The following is a 16,164-nucleotide window of genomic DNA, read 5'->3' on the forward strand; positions in this document are numbered from 1 at the left end:
AAAAAATATGTGATTCCTTAATGATGTCTCGTTTCAGATATCGATCATGTGCATTAAAATGGCATCCAGATCGCCACCATGGTCCATCCAAGGTATTTTCTGGGTTCTATGATCTTCTATCTGTTTTTCCTTTTCACGTCAACACCTTTTCCTGTGAAAGTATAAATAAAAACAAAACTTCACCTTGCCTAAGTACCATATCCGAGTCTCGTCTAATTCTTGTCATGTTAAACTGCATACAACTTACATTTCAGATGGTCTAAATGTTGTGTTACCATGTGATGAGCTATCCATTTTCCCAATTCTTTACTAGGGAACCGACCATGAGTCACCATGAACTGCTTGACATTTCTAACCTTTCCTTTGAATTACAAACGATATTTGTATTTGCAAATTCCATATCAATGGACTTACACATGTACCTTGTTGACCCGTATGCTATCCCCAAATGCAGTTTTTGAATTCAGCGCTTCCATCTCTTGATGTCATCTACTACGTATTATTTTATTCTAATTCCACACATACTCCTTGCAAACCAAGCATATGCTATAGCCTATATCTCTTAAGATAATAACATATCTATTACCAACTAAGCTACATTAATCACAAGGTTACAAGTCGACTCCCGGCGGGAGCGGCCTATTAACCTTCCTGGTTTGAGCCGGTCAACTATGGGCAACCTAAGTTGATTTACCTCCTTGTGACCCTTTGCCGGCTAGGGTCACAAAGCGGGGTTTACCTTGTGGCCTGTGCACACCCTCAGGTAATGGCTGCAAGTTTCCCTCGTCACCCTCAGATACCAACTTCACTTCCCGAATTTTCCACTCTTGTTTTAGTTATGGCTTATCTTACAGAATTGCAACCGGATGCTTACTTTTCCTTCTCTTTACAAACAATTGGCTATACCTAAAGTTAAATATGTTGTTAGGGTTGCAGAAGAGAAATTCAAGGTCTGCAGTGCTGCTTACCAATTGTTGTGTGATAAAATGGCTATTAACTAATCATTTGCTGGACTCGGGAGCACATGAATATTGGCGCCATTTGCTGGACTCGGGAGCACATGAATATTGGCGCTTGAGCGCGTGGCACTTCGAGGCCCTTCATGATGTGGCTGCTATAGTTTTCTCTAATAGGTTAGAAACAGTTTATAGGAAAAAGTCTACTGCACACAGACATTCAATGATGCAAGAATGCTAATATGCTAACCTTGCAGTTGTAACATTATGCATACTGTTATTATCACCATTCTTTTTCTAATTCTTTAGGCATTTGAAAGATGCAAAATATAATACAGTTTTGTTGTGATATAATATAGCCAGAGACCACCTTAAAAGTGCTGTGGTTACTATAATGTTTCCAAACAGAAGATTTAAGGTTGATAGAACAACCTATGATGTTCACAAGTTACTATAATGTTTCCAAAATTTTGTTCAAATCTTCACAAATTTGTTCAGAGTTTTGCATTCTGATTGTATTTGAACATGTAAAATGATGTTTGCTTTGCTTTTGTCTGTCATGACAAGAAAAGATTATAAAACTGAGTCCGATTGTAAACAAATTATTGCATTAACTGAGATTTTTATGGTGGGATATTAGTTTTTTTTTTTTCCTGTGACAAGAGTATAAACATATAAAATGAGACAGTTGAGTTATATTTTGTAGGTTTTTATGGAGGATTTTGTATAACTAAATATTTAGTAAGGATAACTAAACGCAACAAGGTATAACTAAACATATAAAAACGGAATAAGGGCCAAATAGACTACCAAACTATACACGAAACTGCAATTAGGCCATTGAACTCAAAAATAATGCAATTGGGTCCCTAAACTACACAAATCCATGCAAATTAACCTAAACTGTATTTGTTTTTTTGTGCGCCTGCCCCCCACTCAAAGCGGGTACTATCTGACTCTTTAGAATCTGACTCCTCCTGCATCAGCTAAAAAGAACTCCAACAACTTATTTAAGGGATCTTCTAAAATCTTGTGCCACTATCCTTAATATGACCTAAGGTTAGTAAGTAAATCAGCACATCCGCCACATCTATTACCTTCCCTAAACACATGCTTGAAATTCACCTCGTCAAATCCTCAAGCAAAGAATTTACAATAAAAACGAGCGTAATGACAAAGTCACTAGTGTCAGAATCCTCACTCATCCGTCATCACCATAACCACTGAGGGGGCGTTTGGTTCAAGTTATGTAAGATTCCCAAGGAATGTAACATAACCTCCCGATGAAGTTTTTAGCTATGGGAAGGGAATGTGAGATACACCCCGATTTCTTAGGTAATCTCACATTCCCTTATCTTATTACTAATATTGAGCTTTTGACATTTTAATCAATTTATCTTATTTCCGTTGTCTTATTTATTTACTTCAATTTTAAACTAAACACAAGAATCTAACATTCCCAACAATCTAACATTCCCTAAGGTAATTTAGCATTCCGTGAACCAAACGCCGCCTTGAGAGTCAAATTGCATAATATCATAATTTTCAGTGTTATTATTTTATTTTACTTTTTTTCATTTTTTACATCTTAAAGATGAGAAAAAAAAAATGAAATGCCACGTGCATACCTTACATTATTCTCACTAACAATTAGATTTGAGGTTAATTATTAGTATACCAGATTTCCAAATGTGTGTCCTGTCACTCCAACGGCTAATTTTCCCACTAAACAAAAACAATAATGCACTGGGCAAGGAGACCATTCATCACCGCCCACTCTCACGGCCCATTCCCCCCCCCCCCCCCTCCATCATTATTGCATGGATCATGCTCCACACAGCTGTGTGGCTGTGTGGACCAAAAATAAAAAGTACATTATTTTTGTACTGAAGGTACATTATTTTTGTACTGTAGATACATTATTTTAGGGTACATTATTTTTGTATTGTAGGTACCTTCAGTACAAAAATAATGTACTTTTTATTTTTGGTCCACACAGCTTTTTGGTCCACACAGTGTGGACCATGGTCCATGCAATAATTTGCCCCCCCCCCCAAATTAAGCCATCCATCGGTCAAACTAATCCATGGTCCACGCAGCTGTGGACCAAAAATAAAAGTACATTATTTTTATACTGAAGATACATTACTTTAGGGTACATTATTTTTATATTGAAGATACATTATTTGATTATACTGACAAATAATGTATCTACAGTACAAAAATAATGTACCTTCAGTATAAAAATAATGTTTGGTCATAGTCCATGCAATAATTTGCATGCTCCAACTTCAGACATCCTTTTTCTCTCTCTCTCTGTTTCTTGGAAACTGAAATCTTGATTCTCGAAGCAAAAAATGGAGAACAGTGTGAATGCAGCAGCCAAAGTTCAGCACGTGACCAAAGCTTCGTCGGACGAGCTTCTGAGGAAGTTTGCGGAGGTAGATTCTGAATCGGAGGACAAGCGAGAGCTGCGAATCGTCAAGCGCCGGAAAAGGAGCCAGCTCGCGGTGGCGGCAGCCGCCGGGAAAGAAGCGGTGGTGGAGAGGAAGTCCCTCCTCGCTCCGGCGGGCTCCAAGAGGTCGGCGGCGTTGATTCGGCATCTCGGAATTGGGAAGGCCAGGGTCCGAGCTAGGGAGCTTAGGAACAAGTCTTTTTTGGGTACCATAGAGAAGGTAACAACATTAATTTATGTCACATTATTCTGGCCCGATTTGCTAAAATAGTTAGTTTATCAGTTAACTTTTTTATTTGACCATTATTAGTTGTTTAACTTCATCAAAAATCAATATAAGCATTTAATTAATTAACTTTTTGTAATTGTAAAATGTTAAAATTCAAAAAACTGCTCAAACTAACATTTTTAATTATATTTTTTACAAAAGAAATTATACTAAAAACAGTTATCAATTAATAACTAATTTACTAAAAACCTTTATACAATTAAATGTTATCAACTATAACTGCTATTGGCTAATTAACTGCCATTTACCAAACGGAACCTTTATCCAATTAGCTTATGTTTAGCATAATTATGAGATAGCCTTTATGACTCTTTACATCAGATTGAACTAACCATCATTGATGTTTCTTCTTGTTGTATTTCTTTTCCAGACATGGAGAAAGACTATTGGGGGAGCTTCCAAGGTCTACATGGAGAAACAGTATAACCGACACAAACGTCTTATAAATGACATCTACTAGCTAGGTAAACCTTGTTAAATGCTAATTTTGCAGAACCCATCTGTAAAGAAACTGCAATGAGTTTTGGCTATTCTTTGTATTAGTGTAGCAGCATTCTTTGATTTGTCTAATTAAATCTCACTGAATAAAGTTCTTTAATTTCAACCATTCATTATGGTCTGTTCTTGATTAAGAGATTGACAGAACTTAAAAGTTCATTTCTTGCCATCATAAACCAAAATCAAACTGGTGACTTAATAACTACAATGTTACAAGTTCAACTTTCCATAGGGAGCGCCCTATTGGCTGGCATGTTTGATTATATTCTTTTTCAATTTTATGGATCCTTGTGACAATTCTTAGTGTGGTACACTCATTGCCACTCTTATAGACAAACCAATTCAAATTAAGGTTAACAGTCTGCTTCGTTAGCAAGCTAGCAGCTATGATGTGTAATTTCGAATCCTACTAATAGTCTGGTAGTTCCATTCCAACAATTCATGTGTACTAGTAATATGTCACTACCACTCTTAGAGATAGACCAATTCAAATTACGATTGAAAAGTTGTTTAGCTGGCTAGCAGCCATAATATGCAATTTCGAATCTTATCAAGAGTGTAGTGGTATGAATTTGTCTAGTTGTGGTACTAGTATACAAGTACGTTTAGATACATTCATTGGTTTACTCAGGTAGACTGAATGAAATTGTCTAGTTGTGAGTACTAATATACAATCATATAAAGACACATTTAACGATTTATTTTCCCATCAAAACAGTAGAATAATGACAAGTGAAGACTTTTGGGTTAAGATTATAACCTAACCTTATGATCATGTAGATGCTTACAACATAGCCTACCCACCCCCATACCCAAGCTAGCTACCCCCACTCATGACTCACCACCACTACGGCACTACCCACCCTTCCCCATTGAGCTTTTATGTTGGCTCAGATAATGTAGGTGAAGTGAAAGCATTGTTGTGTGAACTTTTCACGAGTCACTTGTGCCTGCCATTTCAAGTTTTGGAAAACAACATTTGCCCTTTCCATACTCCAAATGCAAGCACAATTAAGCTGTTCTGACACCTAACAATGTCCCCCTCGTTGACTTAGTGACAAGACTACTTTTTTCATACTAATTAAGTCCACTAAACATCTCATCTCTTAGCTTTAAAATAGATTTAGTCTTTTATTACTAAATCTATTAGCCAACCTTTAAATTTGGAAGTAAAGTTATAATTTACTAAAATTATGAAATTTTCATTTCTTCCTTCGTTTAACTAGCGAAATCTAATTTTGAAATTCAAGGGATTTGGTCTCTTTTAAATTAACAAATGTACCAATGGAGTGTGTCGTGGGTCTCTCTTTTAATCAAATAGTCTCGAGGCTTAAGTCATGAGAATGCGACTAACTTAAACCCCATGAGATAGTGTTTTGTCACCCTTTGAAGTCCTATCCAGTATGAACAGGGTTAGTCTCAGTGACAAGATATAGTTGACTTTAATGTTGGTTACCATATTTTAAAAAAATAACTTAATCAAGGGAAGAATCTTTTAGTGAAATTAACTCTTGGCAAACAATTAATATTTGAAAAGCTTGCAAAAATTCGCGTAAAATTGTAAAAGATAAATTCAACAAGTGGAAGAATCAATATTCACAACACGACTATCATGATTTGATCATCTGTCTTTTATAGTAACCACGTCCTTAGTTATTCTATTTTTTTTTTTCCATTATTTAACATTAGAGAATTTCAATTTTAATCCATTAGTTAGAATAATAATAACCTCTTTATATCTTATCTCACTATTAATTATTCAAATCAATTATTAGCCTGTATATTTTATTAAACAATTTTATAATCTTTAAATTATGTTTTTTTTTTATATTTAATGATCCACGTCATAGTACTTTATTTTATAAATATACATAAAAATTAAGAAATTTTTACCGTGTCAATCAACACTGTTATTTTAGTACAATCAACTAGGCATGATATGCATAATTACATTACATCGAGTGTTATGAGAACGAGTGATATTGTACGGAATTTTATAAACTTTGAAGACAAACTACTCTCTAACACTAAAATCATATGGGAGCTTAACTCAATGATTTAAGATTAATGGTTCAAACTTCAAAAGTCACTATGGGAGTGTGGCTAAAATAGGTAAATAAAAAATGCGACTAAAAAAAAAATTCAAGAATTTACGGTGACGTTATTTTTATTATTTGGATTAATTTTCTCTCAACTACCCAGGGCAGCGGGACCGATCCAAACGGAAAATGAGAACTTAAAAGAAGCAACCTTTCTTCCTGGCAAGTTTTCTGTTTCTGCTTCAGACAGCATTTCCCACTCGCGCAGTCGCGCTCTCTCTCTCTCTCTCTCTATATATATATATATATATGTCCTTCCACTTTTATATATATATATATATAGAAGATAGATATGCACGCGCAACTTTCATACATATACATGCAAGAATCTGCAGAAACAGAAACGGTTCTGATTTCACCATTCTGTTGGAGCAGTTATTTCTCTGTCACTCTCTCTCTAACGATCTTTAGAAATATCTTGATTGAATTTCAAGGCTCGGATGAGTAGCGCATGCTATATATATATATCGTGCTCTTCTTCATTTTCCGTCTCTCTCTCTCTCTCTCTCTCTCTCTCTCTCTCGAAATTTCTACTGAGCTTCAGTTGGTGAATGAAGGATGGTGAGGGCGGATTGTTGGAAATCGTTTTTCTCAGGATGCTGGAAGCCTTCGCGAAGTCAGTATGAGCAAATGAGGAGGGAAGAGGAAGAGGAAGAAGAACGTAACTATATCTGGAGCAGAGACCTCGACAAGCATTTTTATGGCGACCTATCGTTCGCGATAGTGCAGGCTAATCAAACTCTCGAGGATTACAGCCAGTATGACACTGGCAAGGATGTCTTGTTCGCCGGAGTGTACGACGGCCATGGCGGCGCCGAGGCCGCAAATTTCATTTCCATTCACCTTCTCAGACACGTAGCCAGTGAGTGCTCTTCAAGTTTTCATACATTTTTTGATTTTTTTTCTCAGTTATGTCTGATCACCTTCCCAATGTGGCTTCCTGTTCTCTAATTAATCATGGTGAGCTCACTCGAGCGTTAGGGCTAGATTTTGTGTTCTTGTTCATAATCTATTGCTTAGAACTAACTCTTTTAATTGTGTATTGTTATACTAATGTGAGAGTGCGTATGTAATTTGAAACATATATGTTGTCCTTTGCAAAGGCTCTAATTCATGTGATTTTGAGTAAATTGTAAAGTGGGAAGGATGGAGTCTTTACACACAGCTTTTGCACCTTTCCCAAACCACACTGCTCACTTTTGCAACATTTCTTGTGATTTTCTTGAGAGAACAGATAAGTCATTCTTTACTTCTGGAATAATGATTATGTGGCCTGTTTTGCATTTGGGAAAGCTTTTATTCCTGGGATCATTTGTGTTTTGTTGCTTTTATTAATGGATCATTAAGGGGGTTTCATGATGTAGCCATTGCTGAGAATCCATCCATATCATGCCTTTTCAAAATGGAGAAAGTTTAGTATTATTACCTTTGAATCCATATTGCTTTTGGAGTTTTAAAACTCTTCTTTTATGCTGTAAAGGCAGTGACATGAAAATGACACTATTCTGCCTAACTATTTTCTCCTCTTTGCTAGTGTTCTGGAACTTCTGAATGGCTTTATGTTGATTCTTGCCACATGAAGTTAATAATCCTCTTTCGTTTCTGTGTAACCATAAAGCCTGATTTGAGCATCTGTATTCTTTTACAGGATTTGCTCAAGAACATCGAGAGGTGAATGCGGAGGTTCTTTCAAACGCATTCACTGAAACAGACAAAGGATTCCTTGCTCTAGTCGGTATGGTGTTTAAGAATCAACCAATAATTGCTGCAAACGGGTCGTGTTGTATTGTTGGGGTCATCTGGAGGGGGACATTATACGTTGCTAATCTTGGCGATTCTAGAGCTGTACTTGGCACCTTAACCGAGTCGGGGAGACTTAAAGCAGAACAGTTAACCAGAGAGCACAATGCCAGCTATGCAGATATCAGAGAAGAACTGAGGTCTTTGAATCCAGGTGATGAAAACATTGTGTATCTCAGACAGGGAGTGTGGCGTATTAAAGGCATTATACAGGTGTGCATTGGCCATTTGGCCAATACTAAAGAACTATTTGCTGTGTGCATTGGCCATTTGGCCAATACTAAAGAACTATTTGCTGTGTTATATGGTAACATATTTGTTTTCTTTTCTTGAAGTCTATACAGACAAGTAGTATGCTGTTACTTTGATTGCCCATAGTGCTTTGCTTTCCTTTCTGCTTATTTAGTTCATATGTCATTCCATTTAGGTTTCTAGATCCATTGGGGATGCATATCTGAAGAGACAAGAGTTTGCTCTTGACGCCTCATACCCAAAGTACCATCTCCCAGAACCCCTCACTAGGCCAGTGCTAAGATCTGACCCAGCTATATTTTCAAAAAACCTGACACCAGCTGACAAGTTTCTTATTATTGCATCCGATGGGCTGTGGGACCACTTGAGCAATCAACAGGCTGTCGACATTGTAAATAGTAGCCCAAGACGGGTAACTCTCTTGGCCTCGTTTCTTCTGAGATAAGCTGTGTGGGTAACTCTCTTGGCCTCGTTTCTTCTGAGATAAGCTGTGTGCATGATGTGTCTATCTGATGGTTGTTTCTGTGATTGGTTTCAGGGCATTGCCCGCCAACTTATAAAGGCAGCTCTGACGGAGGCAGCAAGGAAAGCCCATATGAGCTATGAAGTGCTTAAGCAGGTTAGACCGGGGAACAGGAGAATGTTCCATGATGATATCACAGTATTTGTCATCTTCATAGATCACCAGTTGATGGAGGCAGGAGTGGCTTACCCGGTTTTGTCAGTTAAAGGAACCAAAGGCGTCGTGAACCCTGATGTTAACCTTGAGTATGGCATTGAAGTTGGTGAATCATCACAAACAGGGCGAAGATCAATTGGTCAATCATCACAAGCAGGGCTAAGATCAATTGGTCAATCATCACAAGCAGGGCTAAGATCAATTGGTCAATCATCACAAACAGGGCTAAAGTCAATTGGTCAATCATTACAAGCAAGGCTAAGGTCATTTCGTCAATCACCAGACGCAGCAGGGAAAGGGAAAGGCAAAATTGGTCAATCATCAGAAGCAGGGACAAGATTAGTTTATCAATCATCACTAGCAAGGCCATTTGGTCAATCACCAGAAGTAGCAGGGAAAGGGAAAGGCAAAATTGGTCAACCATCAGAAGGAGAGCCAAGCTTAGTTGATCAATCATCACAAGCAGACACAAGATTAGTTGATCAATCATCACAAGCAGAGACAAGATCAGTTGATCAATCATCAGAAGAGACAAGATTACTTGATCAACCATTAGAAGCAGAGCCAAGCAAAGAAGCAGAGCTCCCTGCGCCTGCAGAATAGCCTTATCCCTCCATCCTGATCTGATTCAATTTTTGGAACTCCATTTCTGAGGTTCAGATATAACATCATCATAGGGGAACATACATTTCTATAGCATTTTCACTTACAACTTCTAGGGGAACATACATTTCTATAGCATTTTCACTTACAACTTCATATTCAGTAGAGACAACAAATTGAACCATTTTCTTATTTTGTTCTCTTTTAGTATCAATTTCATCTTCATCTTCACCCTTCATGATTGGAGATGTTTTGATGATAATATTGCTTCTACCCATTTACTGTACAGTTCTTCTCAGTTGGTTAATACATTTAGAAGGGTACCTCTGCTCTTCATTGTTATCCTTCAAGCTTTTGACCTCACTTTTATTCTTTAAAGTTTTTAGCTGTATAGTTCTTGATTGTTACCCTCTAGTTTTACATTTTAACATCAGTATACTTTTTGAGCTAGTGAACATTAAAAACAACCCATGCTTCATTTGGATTCTTGCCCAAAAACTATAACAGCTCACATTTAGTTTATCGGAAAAGAATACCTAACATTACTTAGTGTACACTAGGGAATAGGGATTACACAACAGAGATAAACCACATTACTTAGTGATGGGGACAAAAATTGTTTTAGGGCAACTAGTACAACATACTTTCTTTTGTCTTGTAATAAACAGGTTAATAAATATGCAATGGTCATTCTCTCGTTTTAACATTGTTTTATTTGGGATCTTGGGAGAGGGATAGGTTGTTATGAAATACTTGAAAAATTGCATGATAACAATAGCAGTAACATATAAAAATTCTCCTGTTGACAGTAGTGAGAATGTTCATTTATCAGAAATCCAAATAACATGAAAGTAGACAAATCTTCTTAATAGCAATACTAACAAAAAATAAAAATAAAAATTTGCCATGATCCTGTTTGTGTCTCCACTGGCCAAATCTTGTGAAAAACTCGGAAAGAATGAACATAAAAGAAAACAATAAGTAAAATAACAAATGAGAAGGAAGCAGCATAGCAACCGAGGAGAAGCTGTTTTCATAGCACAGCTTGTATAAATCTCTCCAGAGGTCTCTTTTCCAGCATGCAGCATTTAGAAGCATTTTCTATGAACAATCGAAGGCCCTGACTCATCATACTCCGCCTTTGCTATCCACATCTGCAATCAACCACAAAAAAAAGGTTTATACAAGGGAAATCTCAAGATTATCATATTTCTCAAGCCGTCAAGCGTAGTTGGGTATCATATTGACAATTGATGAACAATATAAATTTCAGATATCTAATCTGCAGTGGCATACCTGTTGGAATGTGCTCAGGGAGGCCAAAATAGATCCTCCAATCCATACACTGTACTTCCTCTCAGGTGGGGCAACAACCTTTATCTTCATGCTACTTGGAGCCAAAGCTGTGATCTCCTTGCTCATCCTGTCAGCAATGCCCCCGAACATAGTGGTACCACCACTGAGGACAATGTTTCCATAAAGATCCTTCCTAATATCCACGTCACACTTCATGATGGAATTGTATGTAGTTTCATGAATGCCAGCAGCAATTAATACTATGGAATTAATATAGGTTCAGAACTCTTACAATGTACGCACAACTAAAGCCTATATAATGCAGGTATAATTATCGTATACAAACAAACGATAACCGAGAAATTTCTTCAAAATTCACAGCTCTCTTCTAGAATAGGTACGTTCTTGCTCGCGATATACCAACCTTCAAGAAAAGAAGCGCTGTCAAGGTAGTGGTTGTCCAGCAAAACGTAGTGATGGAAAGAAAAAGTTCTTCTGAAATTAAGAGCAAGGAAAGGTTCTTCTGAAATCAAGAGCAAAGAAATTGTCTTCAATGATGAATAGGTACATTTCCTTCTACATTATAATGTGTAAACAACTAATTTTTTAAGTTTATATATATTGAAATAAAAAACAGTGTTTTGTTTCTGTGTGTAGGCACTGTGGTACATGCTCATATTAATTTAAGATAATGCTCTTAAATTTCAGGGTTTTCTAAATGATGATGCAGATAGGATGTTGTTTTATGAAGCAAGGTTTTGGTGTTCTGCTGTGATCACAAGGATAAAAACAGTGTTGTTTGAACACGAACATTGTTCATGCACTTTTTGGGCATGAAACACTTTGAAACATTTGTTATTTACAGACTTTACAGACAGTAGCTCTATGAGCTAAAATCTGTTTCGGGCCTAATCACATTACTTTTGGCATAAACTCACTGTTTGTAGAATTGTTTTTTTGCAGAAATCAGTATACATTTTCTTGAGCTTTGTATCCACAAAGATCAAGCAAACTGCTTGTGACTGAAGAATACATTTTCTTATATGAATGTGTCATCTAGATCTTTGCTATGATATTTGGACATTATACAAAATCTGTTTAGAAAATGTATTTTCCAGATTGCTAAATATACAAGTCTAAGAATACACAAACAGAAAAGTACACCACACTCTATGATATTTGGACATTTTATAGTGTATGTATAATTAATGTATTCAAGCAGGAAATTCAAGTAGATGTTTGGCCTATATTACAGTTCACGAAATGTGAACATGTGAGTCAAGTCCACGAGGGAATCTCAATGCATGAAAAAAATGACCAGTAAAGAAACATTAAAATCAACAACCAACCTTTATTTGAAAAGCTAACCAATTAACTGACACTCTATCTATAAGTTTAACATAAAAGGGTGAGCACATAAAACTTTAACTGAATATATAAGTTAGGATTTTTAAGTGCTAAGTCACATACCCTATTATGAAGTGTGTACAGAAATATTGAGCATGCATTAGCTATGGTGTTGTTGGTTACTATTACTTTAGTTTAACTTTTTCACAGAAATGCAAAAAACTAATATTCTAGGCAAAAAAAACAGTAACTGTGAAACAAACTAAAATAACATATAAAAAATATAAAGGAAAAAGTTGGTTGTACAGTCACATACCTAAGTTGAAGTGGAAACTGAAATAGTGAGCATGCAGTAGTTATGGTGTTTTTGGTCAGCCTGCATACATAATTAAAGAGTATAATGTCACAATTATCAGAATATAATAGACTAGTATTGTACCCGTGCGATGCACGGATAAATATTAAAAATATTGTTGTTGTGTTATAGTGAGATAAGTATTATTATAATTATTTTAAATTCTTTATGATAGACTTAATTTAAATATAATAAATAGATACATGAATTTAAAATTTAAAATAAAAACCAAAAACTTACTATTAATTAATAAAATAAAAAGTAAATTGAATATTATACATTATTAAAAACTTCATGGTAAACATCAATAAGAATGAAAAACTAATAGTTGTAAGAGTAAATTTAATGAGATATACATTTCAAATTTAGGTACCATTATTAAGAATGTGCAACAATGTAGAAAATGAAGGTCTAATAACTCAAACACATGACATGAAAAAGAAAACAGGTGCCAAAGCCCAGATGGTGATCAAAATTGACCTTCAGAAAGCCTACAACAGGATTTCTTGGAGTAAATTTGGCATTTAAATGATATATAGATTCCAATAAATTTGCTGTATGTTGCATATTGTCATCATTATCTGTGTAGGATAGGTTTCATATTATACTCTTTTGTGCCAAATAAATCTTCAATTATTGATGGAGTTTTACTTGCAGAGCGTCAACTACCACTACCAGAAGAAAAGGTTTCGGAGGTTCAATGCAAAACAAACATTACTCCGCAATGTCAGTGCATTTGCAGAAGACTTTTTTCAGGTTATTTCTGAACAAGATGAAATATTAATATGTTAATATTATATATGTGTGTGCGTGCGTGTGGCATGAATTATTAATATTTTAGTTATAGTAACATTATTTTCGTTCCGTGACAAGTTGGCTTGAATGATTGCATTGCTTTATTTGGTTATACATTTCTAATGTTTGTTTCCTAGTGTTTCAGAACTTGCATCACGAGTCTGATCAACATGATTCTTCTTCAAGCCAAGGTAGTTCATGGTTTCAACGGGATTTTAGGTCTTATGCACCCAATTCAAGCAGATCAAGGAATAAAGGACACCGAAAATGGAGTAAGCTACCTCATAGTAGTGNCAGAAATCAGTATACATTTTCTTGAGCTTTGTATCCACAAAGATCAAGCAAACTGCTTGTGACTGAAGAATACATTTTCTTATATGAATGTGTCATCTAGATCTTTGCTATGATATTTGGACATTATACAAAATCTGTTTAGAAAATGTATTTTCCAGATTGCTAAATATACAAGTCTAAGAATACACAAACAGAAAAGTACACCACACTCTATGATATTTGGACATTTTATAGTGTATGTATAATTAATGTATTCAAGCAGGAAATTCAAGTAGATGTTTGGCCTATATTACAGTTCACGAAATGTGAACATGTGAGTCAAGTCCACGAGGGAATCTCAATGCATGAAAAAAATGACCAGTAAAGAAACATTAAAATCAACAACCAACCTTTATTTGAAAAGCTAACCAATTAACTGACACTCTATCTATAAGTTTAACATAAAAGGGTGAGCACATAAAACTTTAACTGAATATATAAGTTAGGATTTTTAAGTGCTAAGTCACATACCCTATTATGAAGTGTGTACAGAAATATTGAGCATGCATTAGCTATGGTGTTGTTGGTTACTATTACTTTAGTTTAACTTTTTCACAGAAATGCAAAAAACTAATATTCTAGGCAAAAAAAACAGTAACTGTGAAACAAACTAAAATAACATATAAAAAATATAAAGGAAAAAGTTGGTTGTACAGTCACATACCTAAGTTGAAGTGGAAACTGAAATAGTGAGCATGCAGTAGTTATGGTGTTTTTGGTCAGCCTGCATACATAATTAAAGAGTATAATGTCACAATTATCAGAATATAATAGACTAGTATTGTACCCGTGCGATGCACGGATAAATATTAAAAATATTGTTGTTGTGTTATAGTGAGATAAGTATTATTATAATTATTTTAAATTCTTTATGATAGACTTAATTTAAATATAATAAATAGATACATGAATTTAAAATTTAAAATAAAAACCAAAAACTTACTATTAATTAATAAAATAAAAAGTAAATTGAATATTATACATTATTAAAAACTTCATGGTAAACATCAATAAGAATGAAAAACTAATAGTTGTAAGAGTAAATTTAATGAGATATACATTTCAAATTTAGGTACCATTATTAAGAATGTGCAACAATGTAGAAAATGAAGGTCTAATAACTCAAACACATGACATGAAAAAGAAAACAGGTGCCAAAGCCCAGATGGTGATCAAAATTGACCTTCAGAAAGCCTACAACAGGATTTCTTGGAGTAAATTTGGCATTTAAATGATATATAGATTCCAATAAATTTGCTGTATGTTGCATATTGTCATCATTATCTGTGTAGGATAGGTTTCATATTATACTCTTTTGTGCCAAATAAATCTTCAATTATTGATGGAGTTTTACTTGCAGAGCGTCAACTACCACTACCAGAAGAAAAGGTTTCGGAGGTTCAATGCAAAACAAACATTACTCCGCAATGTCAGTGCATTTGCAGAAGACTTTTTTCAGGTTATTTCTGAACAAGATGAAATATTAATATGTTAATATTATATATGTGTGTGCGTGCGTGTGGCATGAATTATTAATATTTTAGTTATAGTAACATTATTTTCGTTCCGTGACAAGTTGGCTTGAATGATTGCATTGCTTTATTTGGTTATACATTTCTAATGTTTGTTTCCTAGTGTTTCAGAACTTGCATCACGAGTCTGATCAACATGATTCTTCTTCAAGCCAAGGTAGTTCATGGTTTCAACGGGATTTTAGGTCTTATGCACCCAATTCAAGCAGATCAAGGAATAAAGGACACCGAAAATGGAGTAAGCTACCTCATAGAAGGGGGGGAGGGGTCAAGAAATGATAAATATACAAAAACCATTAATATTTTAGAGCTAAATTAATTCTTGATTCCACTACTATGAGGTAGCTTACTCCATTTTCGGTGTCCTTTATTCCTTAATCTGCTTGAATTGGGTGCATAAGACCTAAAATCCCGTTGAAACCACGAACTACCTTGGCTTGAAGAAGAATCATGTTCATCAGACTCGTGATGCAAGTTCTGAAACACTAGGAAACAAACATTAGAAATGTATAACCAAATAAAGCAATGCAATCATTCAAGCCAACTTGTCACGGAATGAAATAATGTTACTATAACTAATATTAATAATTCATGCCACACACACACGCACACAATATTAATATTAACATATTATATTTCATCTTGTTCAGAAATAACCTGAAAAAAGTCTTCTGCAAATGCACTGACATTGCGGAGTAATGTTTGTTTTGCATTGAACCTCCGAAACCTTTTCTTCTGGTAGTGGTAGTTGACGCTCTGCAAGTAAAACTCCGTCCATAATTGAAGATTTATGAAACCTATCCTACACAGATAATGATGACAATATGCACATACAGCAAATTTATTGGAAGTATATCATTAAATGCCAAAATAGG

The 16,164-nt window shown here is 35.2% G+C and overlaps 4 protein-coding genes and 1 long non-coding RNA gene across 6 annotated transcripts in view; 3 read left to right on the plus strand and 2 right to left on the minus strand.

Annotated features, from left to right (window-relative positions):
• Positions 1 to 3,292: 3,292 nt before the first annotated feature.
• LOC116006863 lies at positions 3,293 to 4,277 on the plus strand. Its single transcript, XM_031247365.1, has 2 exons — positions 3,293 to 3,631; positions 4,071 to 4,277. Exons 1-2 carry the CDS (start codon positions 3,314 to 3,316, stop codon positions 4,158 to 4,160), a joined length of 408 nt encoding a protein of 135 aa, XP_031103225.1. The 5' UTR covers positions 3,293 to 3,313; the 3' UTR covers positions 4,161 to 4,277.
• A 2,356-nt stretch (positions 4,278 to 6,633) lies between these two features.
• LOC116006860 (probable protein phosphatase 2C 43) lies at positions 6,634 to 9,992 on the plus strand. Of its 2 annotated transcripts, XM_031247358.1 has the most exons (6): positions 6,634 to 6,671; positions 6,893 to 7,159; positions 7,946 to 8,310; positions 8,525 to 8,761; positions 8,888 to 9,711; positions 9,754 to 9,992. In XM_031247358.1, the coding sequence occupies exons 2-5, from the start codon at positions 6,928 to 6,930 to the stop codon at positions 9,629 to 9,631; spliced, it is 1,578 nt and encodes a 525-aa protein (XP_031103218.1). In that variant the 5' UTR covers positions 6,634 to 6,671; positions 6,893 to 6,927; the 3' UTR covers positions 9,632 to 9,711; positions 9,754 to 9,992. The 2 variants fall into 2 exon arrangements, with proteins under 2 accessions (XP_031103218.1, XP_031103217.1); XM_031247357.1 differs by lacking the exon at positions 6,634 to 6,671 and having other exon boundaries at positions 6,855 to 7,159.
• A 420-nt stretch (positions 9,993 to 10,412) lies between these two features.
• Positions 10,413 to 11,173, minus strand: LOC116006864 (actin). Its single transcript, XM_031247366.1, has 2 exons — positions 10,928 to 11,173; positions 10,413 to 10,785 (listed from the first exon to the last, which is right to left on the minus strand). The coding sequence occupies exons 1-2, from the start codon at positions 11,141 to 11,143 to the stop codon at positions 10,720 to 10,722; spliced, it is 282 nt and encodes a 93-aa protein (XP_031103226.1). The 5' UTR covers positions 11,144 to 11,173; the 3' UTR covers positions 10,413 to 10,719.
• Positions 11,174 to 13,268: 2,095 nt separating this feature from the next.
• LOC116006775 overlaps positions 13,269 to 16,164 on the plus strand; it is a 4,750-nt gene continuing 1,854 nt past the window's right edge. Inside the window, exons 1-4 of the mRNA XM_031247264.1 lie at positions 13,269 to 13,385; positions 13,570 to 13,727; positions 15,050 to 15,186; positions 15,393 to 15,446. Coding sequence (XP_031103124.1) covers positions 13,269 to 13,385; positions 13,570 to 13,727; positions 15,050 to 15,186; positions 15,393 to 15,446 — 466 coding nt within the window. The remainder of the gene's footprint in view (positions 13,386 to 13,569; positions 13,728 to 15,049; positions 15,187 to 15,392; positions 15,447 to 16,164) is intronic.
• Positions 15,644 to 16,080, minus strand: LOC116006865. The gene is made up of 2 exons (XR_004095181.1): positions 15,947 to 16,080; positions 15,644 to 15,766 (listed from the first exon to the last, which is right to left on the minus strand). It is a non-coding gene; the product is annotated as an uncharacterized LOC116006865 (long non-coding RNA).

The sequence above is a fragment of the Ipomoea triloba genome, chromosome 15 (assembly GCF_003576645.1).
Source record: "Ipomoea triloba cultivar NCNSP0323 chromosome 15, ASM357664v1".
Taxonomy (NCBI): Eukaryota; Viridiplantae; Streptophyta; class Magnoliopsida; order Solanales; family Convolvulaceae; genus Ipomoea; species Ipomoea triloba.

Coding starts and splice junctions, on each gene's coding strand:
- LOC116006864 (XM_031247366.1), bottom strand. CDS start 11,143: ATGAAGTGTGACGTGGATATTAGGAAGGATCTTTATGGAAACATTGTC. Junction 10,786..10,927: donor CCCTGAGCACATTCCAACAG/GTATGCCACTGC, acceptor GGTTGATTGCAG/ATGTGGATAGCAAAGGCGGA.
- LOC116006860 (XM_031247357.1), top strand. CDS start 6,856: ATGGTGAGGGCGGATTGTTGGAAATCGTTTTTCTCAGGATGCTGGAAG. Junction 7,160..7,945: donor CCTTCTCAGACACGTAGCCA/GTGAGTGCTCTT, acceptor ATTCTTTTACAG/GATTTGCTCAAGAACATCGA. Junction 8,311..8,524: donor GTATTAAAGGCATTATACAG/GTGTGCATTGGC, acceptor CATTCCATTTAG/GTTTCTAGATCCATTGGGGA.
- LOC116006863 (XM_031247365.1), top strand. CDS start 3,314: ATGGAGAACAGTGTGAATGCAGCAGCCAAAGTTCAGCACGTGACCAAA. Junction 3,632..4,070: donor TTTTGGGTACCATAGAGAAG/GTAACAACATTA, acceptor TTTCTTTTCCAG/ACATGGAGAAAGACTATTGG.